The following is a 14191-nucleotide window of genomic DNA, read 5'->3' on the forward strand; positions in this document are numbered from 1 at the left end:
CCTCACACAGAAGATAAGAACCTTGAGTCTTTGATATTTAGAAAATTGGGGATTTTTTTTTAATCTTATGCCAATATACTATTCTAAATTGCAAGGTTTACAGTTCTATCAGCAAAAAAACCTCTAGCTTAAAGAGTATTTTTTAAACAGCAGCTGAGCAGGGACCCATCACATACCTGGGCACTGCTTGTCTGAGCCCTTACAGGCAGCCAGAGAGAACCCACAATTCAGTTCAGTCCTGCATCACCCTCCTATTTCCACAATAGTCAGGAGAGTGCCACAGAGAGAAAAAAACTTCAAGAACAGAAAGGACATGCTTTTAATATAACATCTAAAGAACAAAGGTGTGCCGACACAAAAACTAAACTGCTTCAGTAGCTGGGTCAGGGCACTGCATGGTACTAAAAAGGGAGTAAACTCAGAACAACTGCAAGTCATGAGTAGGAAACATCCTTCATAAAATAAGACAAATGTAAAAGTTTCACAGCAGTTTGGTTAGAATGCAAGAAGAAAGAAGATTGCAGCTGCTATCATCTCCCTAAATTTTAAGCTTGCTTTTTGTCCAGTTATCTGATTTCCTGAGGATATATATTGTGAACAAAACTTCAACCAAGCAGAAAGAGCATCTGAAGATGTAGGATTCTCTACAAGTAACTGCAATGGGAAGGTGCCATCTCACACATGGCAGGAGAACACTGCCCCTGCCAAAGGCCTGCATGACCCAGACATATGGGTGCTCCCTTCAGCTTTTAAGACAGTGTCCACACTTTACAAGTCATTAGAACATTTCAAATCATGCTCATCAGCAAACTCAAAGAGGAATCCAGGTAACAAGCAAATGAATAAAAACATCCTCCATTTTCATATGAAACACTTGGATCAGGTTGAGGTTGAAGTACACACTCCACAGAGAGGAAACTGGAATAATCAATGTGCACAATTCAAGCAGTTCGGAAGCTTAAGAAAAAGAGTAAATTATAATCTTCTTTTACCAATGTTAAATTCATCCTGAGGAGGGAACTAGGAACCTGCTGGGACACAAAAATGCAGTGATTGTTGAGCTCCCAGTCCCCCAATAAAAGAACAGTGTAATATTGCTTTATTAACAGCCTGAACCAAGGAACCCAGAGCTTTCTGTTCCCAGCCCAGAGAAGTAACCCAAGACATGAGCCTCAGAAATACAAGCCAAGTCCTTGTGGGCAGCAAACATGGACTGATAAACCTAAGGGGAGAGAATGCAGAGGCAGATGGGCAGAGGTAATCAGAAAGGAGAGAAAGATGAGCAGGCAGAGGGCAAGCAGAGTGCTTGAAGGACAGAGGCAGAAGAGCTGAAATTTTATAGCATACAGGTATTTTAAAAGTCAAATCAACAGCTTTCCAATACCATTATTTAAAAAACCATTCCCCCTAATATATGCAGGAAGCCAGCTGCTTGCAAAATGACCTTTAAACCCTATGCACCATGCCTTATTAGACTAATTCAGAGCTGGAGATTGGCTGATCCTGAAATCCATTTATACAGGACAAACAGGCATTCAGCAGGGACAAGGAGCGAACACATTGTCAAAATAATTCTGTCTGCATTTCTGCATGCACACTCAGGCTCAACACAGCAGAGCAGCACCTCTCCAGCTTTAGAAACAAGCTACACCAGACATTGCAGCACCATCCTAACTCAAGGCTTCTCTTCCTGCTTCCCTTGTGTTACAAAGGTAACAATTTAATTATATCAAGTGTTGTCTTTCTGGACACTTTCTGTGACTGCAGAGGTCTTTAAAAGCCTTTCACCAATTCCTAAAAGCCCCAGTAAAGGCCTCTAATCAAAAAGGATGTTATAACCAGAAGAATGTTTCTTGCCAGAGATGGAAGCATCAGCAGCACAGCTAACTCTAACACTGTATTCTAACACTGTAACACACTATCTTCAACATGTCCTGTTCCTGTATTTGAAGCTCTGGTGTCCAGAAAGGTTTTTTCAATTGACTTGCAAAGGTTTAGATAAGACTGAAAGCTTTAAATTGTTTTGGAAGCCTCACAAGTATGTCAGGAAATATCTCCAGACGAGGAGGCCTGTTGGGCAGACAGTGTCACAGAGGGGTGAAAATAACAAACAATTACTGCAGGCATGATGCAGAAAGAAACCTTCCCTCCAAGCCTGGATTTTGTAACAGATGAATGCTCTACAGCCTTGGATGAGGAGGCTCTGTGGAGAGAACAAAGACTAGCAAGCAGCATCAGGGCAACTTCTGCAAATCCCCTCTTCCAGTATGCCACAGTTCTGAAGAGACAAGGATTGGCTTCCCACTAACAGGAGGGCTCATGTGTCATTCACCAACTTCCAGAGAAGGGCTACTCACAGCACTCTTGCTTGCTTGGGAGCAACTCTTCCAGTTGAATGGGACCACTGCCACCACAATAACCCCTGCACGTTGCCCACACAGACACATTCAGCTGAGTGATGAAGGCTTTAAATCCCACTAGTCCTCAAAGAATACAGCCCCAAAACTTGTGACAAAAATACCTGATGGATGGTGTGTGGAGACTGCAAACTGCACACAGCAGGAAACCATCCTGTGCAGACTATGACCAACAAAGAGCATAACAAATCTTTGGTTTCCCCAGTTTGTCATGAAGGCTTTGGTATCACTGATAAAATTTCCCAAGTTATAGCCAAGTTGTCAGAGCATGGATCTAAAATTAGTATGGAAGTTATGGAAGTCAGGGCTACTTTGGAACTTCCTGGGAGTCTGAAAGCACTTGACCACTGACCTTGTGCTTCTAACCAGCCTCTGCTATCGACAGCAATTTTTGTGGATCTGTTTCAATCTAACTTCAGCAGCAAAACATATAGTTTAAAAATTGGAAATAAACGTCTTTCTGTCCAAGACTGCTTGGTCATCAGTCTCCTGGAATTAATCTGAGTAAGAATTTCCACTTCCCACTTGCCAACAGTGCTACAAATCTTTTGAGAAAGAATCTGGCATTAAAACAGCCAGATGTATCACAACAGTCTCTCACCCCCAAGCAACTATTTTCCATACTAGATAAGCCTGATTGAATACAGGCTACAGCTCTCAGGAAAATGCTGCCTAACACACCATACAGAGAGCACAGAACCAAAAAAATGTTTGATCCATATAGTCCCACTAATTTAAGCCTAAAGAGAAATATTTTTTGAAAAGAAAGAGAGAGAATACAAAGACTGAAATTTTAATACCAAAGTCTAATGAGACTTTTCAGATACACCCATTCAAGGACCTCAATAGAGCATCAGGTCAGGGAAGATGTCTCATTCCTGATTAGCTAACTCTTATAGTATTTTATTGCAAAAAACTTTAGACTATTTTTAAATACTTCAAGGCTAACCAGGTTTTAAAACAAGAACTGTAGCAAGACCACATTTTAGAAATAACAAAATCCCAAATAATTCAACTTCAGAAATTGTAGAAGTCATACTGACTTCTTTCCCTCTTTTACAGAAATTGCTTTCAAAATCATCTGTAAAACATAGATATTCAGATTAACTTTACCTGTAAATACATCTGAAAAAAGAACCATCAAGCAAGAAATTAGACTCAAAAGCAATTATGCCTCACTGTAACATTGTCAAAACCTCCAAACAAACAAAAAACAGACAACAACAAAAAAATATGCACAGGGACTGGGTGTTGAACTGTTAAAAAACAGACTGTTTATGGGAAGAGAAATGCAGTCAGAAGTCCTCCTTCCAGATCAGGTAATGGATACAAGAACTTCATATGTGAAGATGATATAGCATATGGACTAAGTATCACTGAAAGAGGAGCCCTGAAGCACAGCCAAGTGAATTTTAAATTTATTTCTGCTCATTTTCTTCAAAAATTATAAACCTGAGGAGGTTTGGGCTTTATAGGGACTAAAAAGAGCAGACAGAGAGAAGAATTTGTTGTTGTGGTTAATAAGTGGTCACAACACACCAGGCTGTGGGGAACATCAGAGCTTCATGAAGTGCTGAGATACAGAGTAAATAAAGAACTTATGCCTCCAGTTTCATAAATACCAGGTACAGGCAGCAGGCATTTCCATTTTAAGTAGGCCAGCATTTACTCTGGAACATACCTCATATATTAAGATGGTGGTTTATGTCCTTTCAGGCAGCTCTATATTTTTAGTTTATCCACCAGTGAACTCTTGAGGATATGAAGCATTATGTACAGACCCAAGACTCGCCAGAACCTACAACTGCTGCCTTGAAAATCCAAACAATAACTTCATAATTAGAAGCAAAATATGGATCCTCTTCACCTTTGCAAATACCAGGTCAGGTTATGCCTGGGTACAGTTAATCCACTGCTCCTCTGTGTTTGTAACTAAACAAACAGCAGCTGCCTGCAGCTTGCAGCTCTCCCCCAACTCCCTTGTGGGGGCCATTTATTGAGTCATAAACTCCTCTGATAGTGTTATCACCACAGCATTTGCACAAATACAGGTTGAAAGAAAGAAAGATTTTTAAAAAAAAGAGAGAATTTCCTTTCTAGAGAAGCCAAGACAAACCCTTTACAGATATGTTTGCTTTGAGCAAGGACTGACTGACAAAAGGGAGGCAGGATAGCTGTGTACCTGGCTGAGGATGGCTGGGCACAGCATCCTCCAGACAGGAAACACACAGATTCACCTGAAACTACAAACCTGAATTCCACAAAGCTCAAACAACCCTAAAGCCTTTCAAGTTAGATCTACTGTATTTCAAGCAGCATAGCATGTGATAGATCATCTCAATGAGGCTTCAACAGCCAAGATCTACCTCTGCAGAATCCCAGGGGGAGGAGAAATCCTGGCATTTCTACAGCACAGATATAGACCTTGCTATACCTGGTCCAAACTTTCTTTCTCCAGCTACACACACTGACTGCTTCTCTCTATCCTGATACACAATCTCTCTATAAAGTACCCTGAAATCCACCAGAATGGAAACAACACTTTAGCAAAAGCCTGATGATCATGCTCAGATACCTGCAGTGCAGCCCATGGCATCCAACTCTGTTTCTCTTTAGATCCAAGTTGCAGAAATTAAAGCTCCCAGCTGGCCACGCTTCAGCAGGATCAAGAGTGCTTGAACAAAACTGCTCCAACAGGATGGGAACTGAAGAAAGATTGCTGAGAGAATGCTGCAGGTATAAGTCCCTGCCCACAGATTAGAGACAAACTTCCAGCAGAAGTGTAATGCTTTGCATGCCAGAAGGGAACTGGGCTTTCACAGAGATCACTTAGAAATGTAAACACAATAAATTGACCATATTCCTTTTTATTATAGTCAAGGGCAAAGCAGAATACAGACAACTCAAGGTTATGTTAAAAGTCTCCCTTCACTGGAATTCAGTCAATCAGTATTTAGCAAGGGCTTGTTTGCACACAGCAGAGTGACTCACAGTAAATGTGTGTGAATTTTCCCTGCACTTTCATTACAAACCCTGAATGCTCATATACAGACAAACTCACCAGTTTATTGTATTGTAATTTCCTTACACAGGCAAGCCCTAAAGCCTTGACAGAAGTAGGTTTACCTTTGTCTGTTATGAATAGCAGATTTGTGAGAAGCTGGACACAGAACAGGGAGGGAGAGTGCAGGATTATGAATGGCTCCTAGCTCAATGTATACAGCTCCTATTGACAAGGGAAAACACATGTCTGAGTACATGGCTCCTGATAGCTTGGTTTGGCCAGGAGCTAGTGCACAAAAAATTTCACCTTGGTCCTTCTGTGGAAGACAAGCACCTAGAGACAGGAAGGAAACCCCTAAAAAGAAGGAATACATGCTCTTCACTAACAGACATTTTTCTGCACACAGTTGCAGGAAGCAGGTTCTGTTTGAAATCTCAGATCACATTAATATATGGTCACTGGAGGCCTCATTTTCCAAGTGGCAGCTGGCTGGAGAGTCCCTGGTATAACCACCAATTACGTAACAAAGTAACCAACTAAAATTCGCCTTCAATTCACATTTGCCTATTGGTGTGAACAGAATGCAAGGGCAGCAGAATGGGTCACAAACCTTCTGAAAAGCTTGCATGTGAGTGCATATTTGCAGGGGGGAGGGAAGCAATTCACTAATAGGACTCAGACTTTTTATAACAAAATCATTTGTTTTCCCCTTCCATCTGGACCCAAACTAAGAAATTACGCAGATTTCCACTGCCCACTCTTTTCTTCCTTCCCCTTCTCAGTGTACGAGATGAAACCTTGGGGAAACAGCAGCAGCAATTTTCAATTCTCATTATCTAACGACAGCAGTAGTTCTTGGTGAAACTTGCAGTCAATAAACTACAGGCAATTTTGAAAGACACAATGGGAACTGCCCCTCCTACAGCTGTCCCATTATCCCAGCTTTTATTAGATTTAAAGCCAGCAATTTTTATGCTATAGCTCAAGTTCTGCACAGCCATGGAAACAGACCACCAGAAAAGATAAAACACTCCTAAATTAAACAGGAGCTGTCACAGTAACATCCTCTGAAGTCAGAGAACTTCCACATAAGCAAAGCATGGGATGCAGGAAGGAACCCAGAGCCTAAAGGGGCTGATGAGTCAACGCTCGGCGCAGTGATGCTGCACTGAGTCAACAGTGACGCGCCCAAACCTCAACACTCAGGGTGGTATCAATGGAAAAGCTCATGAGCAGGTCAGGCAGGGCAAGTTGAAAGTATATTGGCTACAGAGGCAGACAACCAGAGCAGGATCCTGCTCCCACAGCCATGAGCATCCCAGAACAGACACCAGCTTTGTAGTCTATGCTCTGGATGTACCTCCCAGAGTATAGAGGGAAATACTCATCTCTGGCTGGCAATTCAGCTGGCCTGTTTCAGATGACTTTTTAGAATCAGATGCATCACACTCTACATATGCCTATTTCTCTCTGTTGATTACAAGAGATGGCCCAATAGCCAGAAAATATACAAAACAGGTAACAATAGCTATATCTCCACCATGCACCACAATAAAGTAACATCTAGGAAGAGGAGCTGTACAGAAAACCAATAGAAAATCCATTTTAAAACTCATTGAATGATTACCTAACATATTTGTTCATGAGGCAGAAAAAACTGAGGGTGTATCTCAGCTCCTGGCTCAGAAATGTGCACAACAGGCAAAGGGAAATGGGTGTCCAAAGGAATGGTCTCAAACAAACACAGTAAAGGGGAAGAGGCAAAGAATTATCCTCATCCACTGTAAGCTATAATTTTCAGTCTAGAAATCTAGAGCTGGCTTTCTCTGAGTCTAATGTGTACCATGCCCTGCAGACATTTTTACCAGCCATCAAAAGGAACTTGCAGAGAAGCAGATGCTTCATTAAAGAATATTCAGCAAGCCTTATAAAATCCTTAGTAAAAAGCAAATGAACAAATCACCACCATGCAAGTGAGATGAAGTCACACATCCAACTTTGATTACATTTCCTCCTGCACTGGAAAACAAATTGTGTTTAAAAAAAAAAGGTAAAAAATACGGAAGAAATTAAGAGATTCTGGCCTTTCTTTCCCACATTCCTCCAACCTGAATTTCCTGAAAGAGGAATGCGTGAGACAAAACCATTTGGTATAAGATGCTAATTTAAACTTAAAGAAAAATAACAGCTTAAAAAGGGGAAGGGAGGAGGGAATTTTAATCCTACATAATAAAACAACAGCTTGTGATTGCTACATGTATCTCAGGAGTCAGAAGAGTCAGTAAGAGCAGTGAGGCAAATTGTCAAGGAATTGAGCTGTCCTGGGACAAAAGGAAACTACAGAAGACATATTGCCCTACAAAAGTTGCATTTGAATTTGTACTTGCAGAACCCTCTAGTGCCTACCTCTAGCTGAAAGGTCTTAGTTACCTATTCCTTAGTCTCTCAAGCCCCTTTTTAAAACATAGCAAGATTTACTGCCACATTGTCATCATCCACAACAAATTAATGTCCTGTGCACTTCTTCTTCCAGGTAGTTTCTAATAATAGTGGGGAAAAAAAATTCTGAAGTTCATTGAAGACTCTGGGAACGAAGACAACCAGACAACCCCAGCTTTTGGTTTATAAAGCAAACCTACCAAAACCTCCACCAAATCCAAAAAAGATCCAAGTTAATAGGATCTTTCACTGCCCTCTGCTGTTACCAGTCATTTAGCTTCCAATTTACTCTTTAATAATGTTGGGCTGGGGCTCAGGGCTGGCAGCATCCCAGCCCGTTTCTCAGGCGGGTTGGAGCCGCAGCTTGCAAATATGCTGAAGTTTAATGCAATCTGTCTTCTTTGGTAATCACATTCTGCCTGCACTGCATGCAATAAAGATGTATTGGTAAATGCATTTGCTAAAGATATACTCCACTGAAAAGGCTACAAGCCTGATTTAGAGGAGGCAAGGAGGATAAGAGAGGTTGGCAATAGATGCAGCAGTGCTCTGCACACAGCAACCAGGGGCACGGATTGTGCAGCAGCAGCACAGGCACCACTTTACTTTAAAGCTGAGGAAGAAAAAGAAACCACATGTTTTGGGAGCTGGGGACTTTGGAGATATCAGAGAAAAGCCCTTTCCCTGGCAGCTTTAACCTTGCTGATTTGCAGACATACAAAGACCTTCTTTGTAAACAGGAAGGAAAAAAATTCCACTAGGACTAGCAACATTATTTGGTCTAATATATCCTGACAATTTTCCCATCTCCTTCTGTCGGGCTTCTTCTGGGAGCCGGCTGGCAGCTTGTTTCATGTTATACTTAAATCAGGCATACAGCTTCCCCTCACAATGCTAATGCAGAGAAAGACTGCTTCCATGAAATATCCACCTCTCCCCCACCTATTGCTTTAGTAATCCCATGAGAGGAGTCTAAATTTTCTATTACCATCCTTTTCGCCACATCCACTTTACTATATTCTCAGCACCTTTTAGGGAATTTTTTACTGTCAAAAAACCCCCAAAAAACAAAACAGAAAAGTCTGCCCTTGAGGGACACCTGACCCACTGAATTCTCTGATGGCCCAGGACCATACCCTAGTTGTAATGTCCAAATACTTCATTTTCTTTTCCCCTTCACTTGTTTCAATAGCCAGAAATTCTTCCAAGGTACTGAGCAGCCACTGTCCTAAGGCATCAACAGAACCTACTGGGACCCTGCATCTCAGAAGGAAGAGCCATAAGGCTTCCTGGCTTCCCACACAAGATAAAGAGTTTTTAGGAGTATGAGATTTTCTTAACAGACAGCAGCTTTGCCCAGTACAAAACCTTTCCCCATGCAGCAATGAAAAGAAGCAAGACCTCCAACTGCAAAGTCCCATAACAGGAGATGTTTATCCTGAGTTTATCCTCCTATCTATAAGAGCCTGCTGAAAATGTTGCAGATATTGCCAAAGTGGATTTACTTAGTGTTTGCAGTATACAACATCCAAGAAGGTAAAACTAGGGAAAATCATTGACTGACTTTGAAACCTGGGAGCACTGGTTCTACCATTTTGGTGGCAGCTTGGTACAACAGGACTCGCTGACAGGAATGAAGTTGGGACACACTGTGTGACTGGGACATGTGGAATGAATGTGGGGAAACGGATCCCAAGGAAGATTTGTCTCCTATGAAGATTGCAATTTGACTAACAGATACCACAGCTCTCAGAAACACTTCTCAGAAGAAAGCACCATGCAAAACAAGACAGCAAAGCCAGCCAGTACAACAGAGAAGCCTTTGTTACCTTCTGAGCTGCACTAACACAGCGCTGATATTCCTTCGCCAGCTCCGAGCATTTGAGCACTTCACGTTTGTTTTCCTGGTAGCACTTCAGAATTTCAGACTGCAGGTTTGCACAGATAGGATCAGCATTCCTCCTCCTGCAGGGAAAACAAGCACAGAATGATGCGTGAAGAGGAGTTTTCAACCACTTACTACCACTTTGCCAGCAACACACATACTAACTTTATGCTGGAGTCATGTAGTCCTAATAGAGAAAGTGGTGGGAGCACCAATCACCAAATTGGGTCAAATGACCAACAGGGTATTTCAATTGAAAAATCCAGGCTACTTAGCAAAAAGAAGGAACGTGATCTTTCTTAGCTGGTGTAGAAGGCCATTTCCATCCTAATTTAAAACATCATCTCTCCTCTGCATTCAGGAGGAAAAAAATCCTCAAGTCCAAGAGTTCCAATGATTTTCTCAACTCACACTGGAAATCTTTGGCAGAACTCAAGAAATCCTGGCTGGGCCTGCACTAGATCTGTAACAGTCTGACAAGGAACTGAACAGACTTGTTGAATGAGCCACCTCAATCTATTGAATTCTCATCTATTTAAACACTACAAGAAATCCAGCATGGTTGGGTTGGAAGCACTGCAATTCTCCTAGTGACTGGAAAAAAACCCCAGAATAATAGCAAGACCAGATATCTGCTTCTCTGTAGTTCTGCAGAAATTAGTATTCATACTCAGTAAATGGCATTGACAGCTACCCAGGAACAATTAAGGATGATGTTCTTTTACTCTAATGTGCATGTGTACATATGGCACATCATCAGCAACAGTACCAATAAAGGGGAAGGTCGTTGTAAAACAATCCCAGCAACAATGGCACAAACACAGTAATGACAGTGACATCAGCTGCACAGACAGGCAGACACAAATTGCAGGCACTCACAGCACCATGGCCATGGTATGTTTTACCAGAGAGTAAGAGAACATATGCTTAGGTGTAGCAATCCTCAGATGTCATCTCCTAAACCATAAATCCATTTAATTCCTTGCATTTCCTGCTCCAATATGCTTAGAGATCTGTGCCCAAATATCAAACACACCTCTTCCTTCCAAAGAACTTGATGCTACAGGCAGATATTAATGCCTTGCTATGATGTATTCATTTCCACAGGAACAACAGGCACTCATTCAGCAAAAAAGCTTCATAGCAAGGCAAAGAGAGTGAAAACATGACCTGTCCCTGGGCATATCACAGTCTCTCAGGTGGAACAGACTTCTAAGAAACATGTAATCTTAAACCAAAATCTAAATGCTTTTGGAGAGCTCTGATACGAGTTTCCAAATCATGCACATCTGTGTAAGGTGCTCAGGAAAGAAGTGGAAGCACCAAAAGAAGAACAATTTTATTTTTCCATATCAGCAACCTGGGCACACTCTCACAATAATTTGGTTGAGCTGTACTCTAATTGATACTTCCTCGGTCCTCAGTCATACTGCCAACACACATGGAGAGAGTAGGAATTTATCAGTATGACAGCCACACTACAACACTGAGATTTGGATCAGAAACCAGCAAGGATACTATACAGACTTCTTTTTCTACCTCTTCGCTAATCTCACAGCTTTTAGAAGAAACTTATTCCATGCACAGTCCCTAAGGGTTAGTGTTCATTTTTAATTTCTATGTTATATAGCAAATCACCTTTAAAGCCTCGAAAATCCATATTCTAAAAAAAAATATCTTCAAATTTTGGGATAGAAAAGAACCCAGAGAGAGCTTCAGAAACTCATAATGTTGGCATTTTGCTTTGTCACTAACTTTAATATCACTCTAATCAAATCAGTGAGACTGTGGAAATGATACCAAACAATACCAGGTCAGGAAATACCACCAAATCCCTCAATTCATTGAAAAAGTTAAGACTTTTAAAATTAGTTTTTTTTAAACTCAGTGATGTTAAACTGAAGGGCATTTTGTAATTTTAGTATAGAAACCTGGAAGAGCTAAAAGGTACAGCACACCACAAACCAGTTTGTATTAATCTGAACTGAGCATGGAGAGCTACAGAAATTATTTTGCTTTAGATCACTGTCCTTCCTATGGTGTCAGCCTTCACTGCCTAGAATAATTATGAAGTTAGGACCCCCCTGTGGGCTCAGACAGTGCTGCAAAGTCTGTGGCCCTCTCCCTTAACAGACCCCTTGGTGCTCAGCCCACAGGGCTATTTAAAAGCCACAGAGTGGTGAGCAAGAAGCCACAAAAAAAGAGTATTGTTGCCTAAAGCCTACCAGAGGCAGGGGATCAATCAGCCCAGACCAGTATGCACTGCCCAGCAAGTATTTAAACCAGCATTCCTGCACACCACCTCCCACAACACAGGGAGCATTTATTTGGTACCGTGTACCCAAAATAACAAGATTATTCTCCTTTATTTCTTCAAAACAAAACCTCAAGCTGTGGTTATACATCAATTGCACCAGCTTCTCAAAACAGGTTTAGAGACTCTAATCAACAAATTGCAAAGTTGGTTTAGGTAATTATCAATACAAGTTACTGTGGAATCTGGGAGTACACAAGTTATCCACATCCAGCAGATTAGTTCTGGTACCCATCTGGACTGGAAAGAGGTACCTGAAGTGCTCTGGTGAACAGCTGCCTGAGATGTTTCCTCCCTGCACAGCAGCCACAATGCCTGCCCAGTCTGAATCAAGGGGGTGCCACTCTCCTGCTCACATTAACACTCAGCTTCAGGTTGCAGCATTTGTACACTGGGGGAACTGCAGCCCCATGCATAGACAACAGCTGCACCTTACAGTGCCTGACTTTCATCATGCATATCTGAGACAAAAAGGAATTAAAGCAGCAGCATCCAACTTCAAACACATCTGTAGAATGCAGTGACATTGTGGGCTAGTTCCAAAGGAGGTGGACTTTTATCAACTATCTTCCTTTACCCTTAGCCTAGCTCAAGGCTGTTGGCACTAACTAATCTTTAGGAAAATTCATCTTCTGGACACCCGATCACACTGCTCCTGATGTGTCACTGAGGGTTTTTACTGTTATTTCTCATATAAGAGAAAAGGAAAATGGTGGAAAAGGGATGAGGTTTGTATACACAACTAGCAGAAGCCTTGTATGCTTTGACCTTTCTCCTGAAGTGGGTCAAAGTTTTAAGCATATGTCACCATCAAATGAGGTAGACAGTTGGCCTCTGTCCAAAATAAAATATGCTGCACCTGCTACAACTATTATCAAAACAGGTGTAAGAGGCTCATTTACAGCAACTAGGAAAAAGGCAGGAGGGAAAGGCTGGGCTAGGAAGTGACAGCACAATATCTGCAGATGGAAGTATGGAAGACAAGCTCTTACAATACTTTGGAAATAAATACATGCAGGACATAAAGAACAGGAAAGATTAAATCAATAAAACACACTCTCATCTGTTTAAAGGAGGAGGAAAGGAGAAAGGATGACAGGTTGGAAAAAGTAAAAGATGGATTTAGAAATAAAATTCATTGGCAGTGCCTCCCCCATCACACAGAGGAAGGAAACCTTTGCCTGGTCAGTGTGCAATGGGCAGGAAGGCTACATACACATGAAATCTGTGATTTCAGAACTTCCTCTCCCCCTCCCATGGAGAGATTTAAATCAGGTTTTGGCTAGAAAAGAAGGGAGAGGTTTTCTTAAAATGAAGCAAAGGGCATCCTTCTCTCTACTATCCCTTGAGGTAAGACAGAATGAGCACGATCTTGCTGCATTTTGACACCGAGAGTTACCAAATCCTTTCTATCACTCTGAATTCCCCTTACTTTATTTAATAAATGAAATCTCATCAACTTATCCTTCTTCTATTATCACTGCTGACATCAATCTGATAATATTGGCTTGGCGTGGAATCGTGCTATTATATGTCCTCTTGATATTTAATTTAAGAGAAACGTCTGCAGTGGGGTGAATATGTGAAGCAAGCTTTTTATTACTGGCAGCAGTAAGGACGCTGGGAGTGAATTAGACATTCATCTTAGTCAGGGCCAATCTAGTGGCTCAGAAGAGGTTTTCTTCTTAACTCTCTCCTAACTGTTCAATAGCAGCAGGTAACAGCTGCTTCAGTCAATAACTGCATTCATTTGTCTTGGCAAATTCATTCCTACATGGATATAAACCCCATGAAGAAGTACAAAGTGTCTGGGAGGTTAAAGCAAGGTACTTTGAGGATTTCTGTCATAAGCACTGCACTAGAAGGAGAAGTGCTGGTCTCAATGTCCATCAATTAATCAAGAAGCAACAGTTTCCAAAGACAAACACCCAAACTCACTGCAAAAAGCAATTAAAGCCATATCATCAGGATACAGACCCAGAGACAGAAGGTTTCAAGCACAGCACTATGGCTACTACTCAGGTGCTGCTGACAGGTTCCCTTTTTGAAAGAATTATAGACTCAGTATTGGAAAGCAAGGGAAAGCCGGAAAAAGTCTATGAATTTGCTGGTCCTTCCACCCAGCTGAAGAT

The 14191-nt window shown here is 41.5% G+C and overlaps 1 protein-coding gene across 2 annotated transcripts in view; it reads right to left on the reverse strand.

Annotated features, from left to right (window-relative positions):
* Positions 1-14191, reverse strand: part of CHCHD6 (coiled-coil-helix-coiled-coil-helix domain containing 6) — a 109229-nt gene that overhangs the window by 26961 nt on the left and 68077 nt on the right. For both annotated transcript variants that reach the window (XM_066558049.1, XM_066558048.1), the window contains one exon: positions 9690-9825. In XM_066558049.1, the coding sequence (XP_066414146.1) occupies positions 9690-9825 (136 nt within the window). The remainder of the gene's footprint in view (positions 1-9689; positions 9826-14191) is intronic.

The sequence above is a fragment of the Molothrus aeneus genome, chromosome 12 (assembly GCF_037042795.1).
Source record: "Molothrus aeneus isolate 106 chromosome 12, BPBGC_Maene_1.0, whole genome shotgun sequence".
NCBI lineage: Eukaryota > Metazoa > Chordata > Aves > Passeriformes > Icteridae > Molothrus > Molothrus aeneus.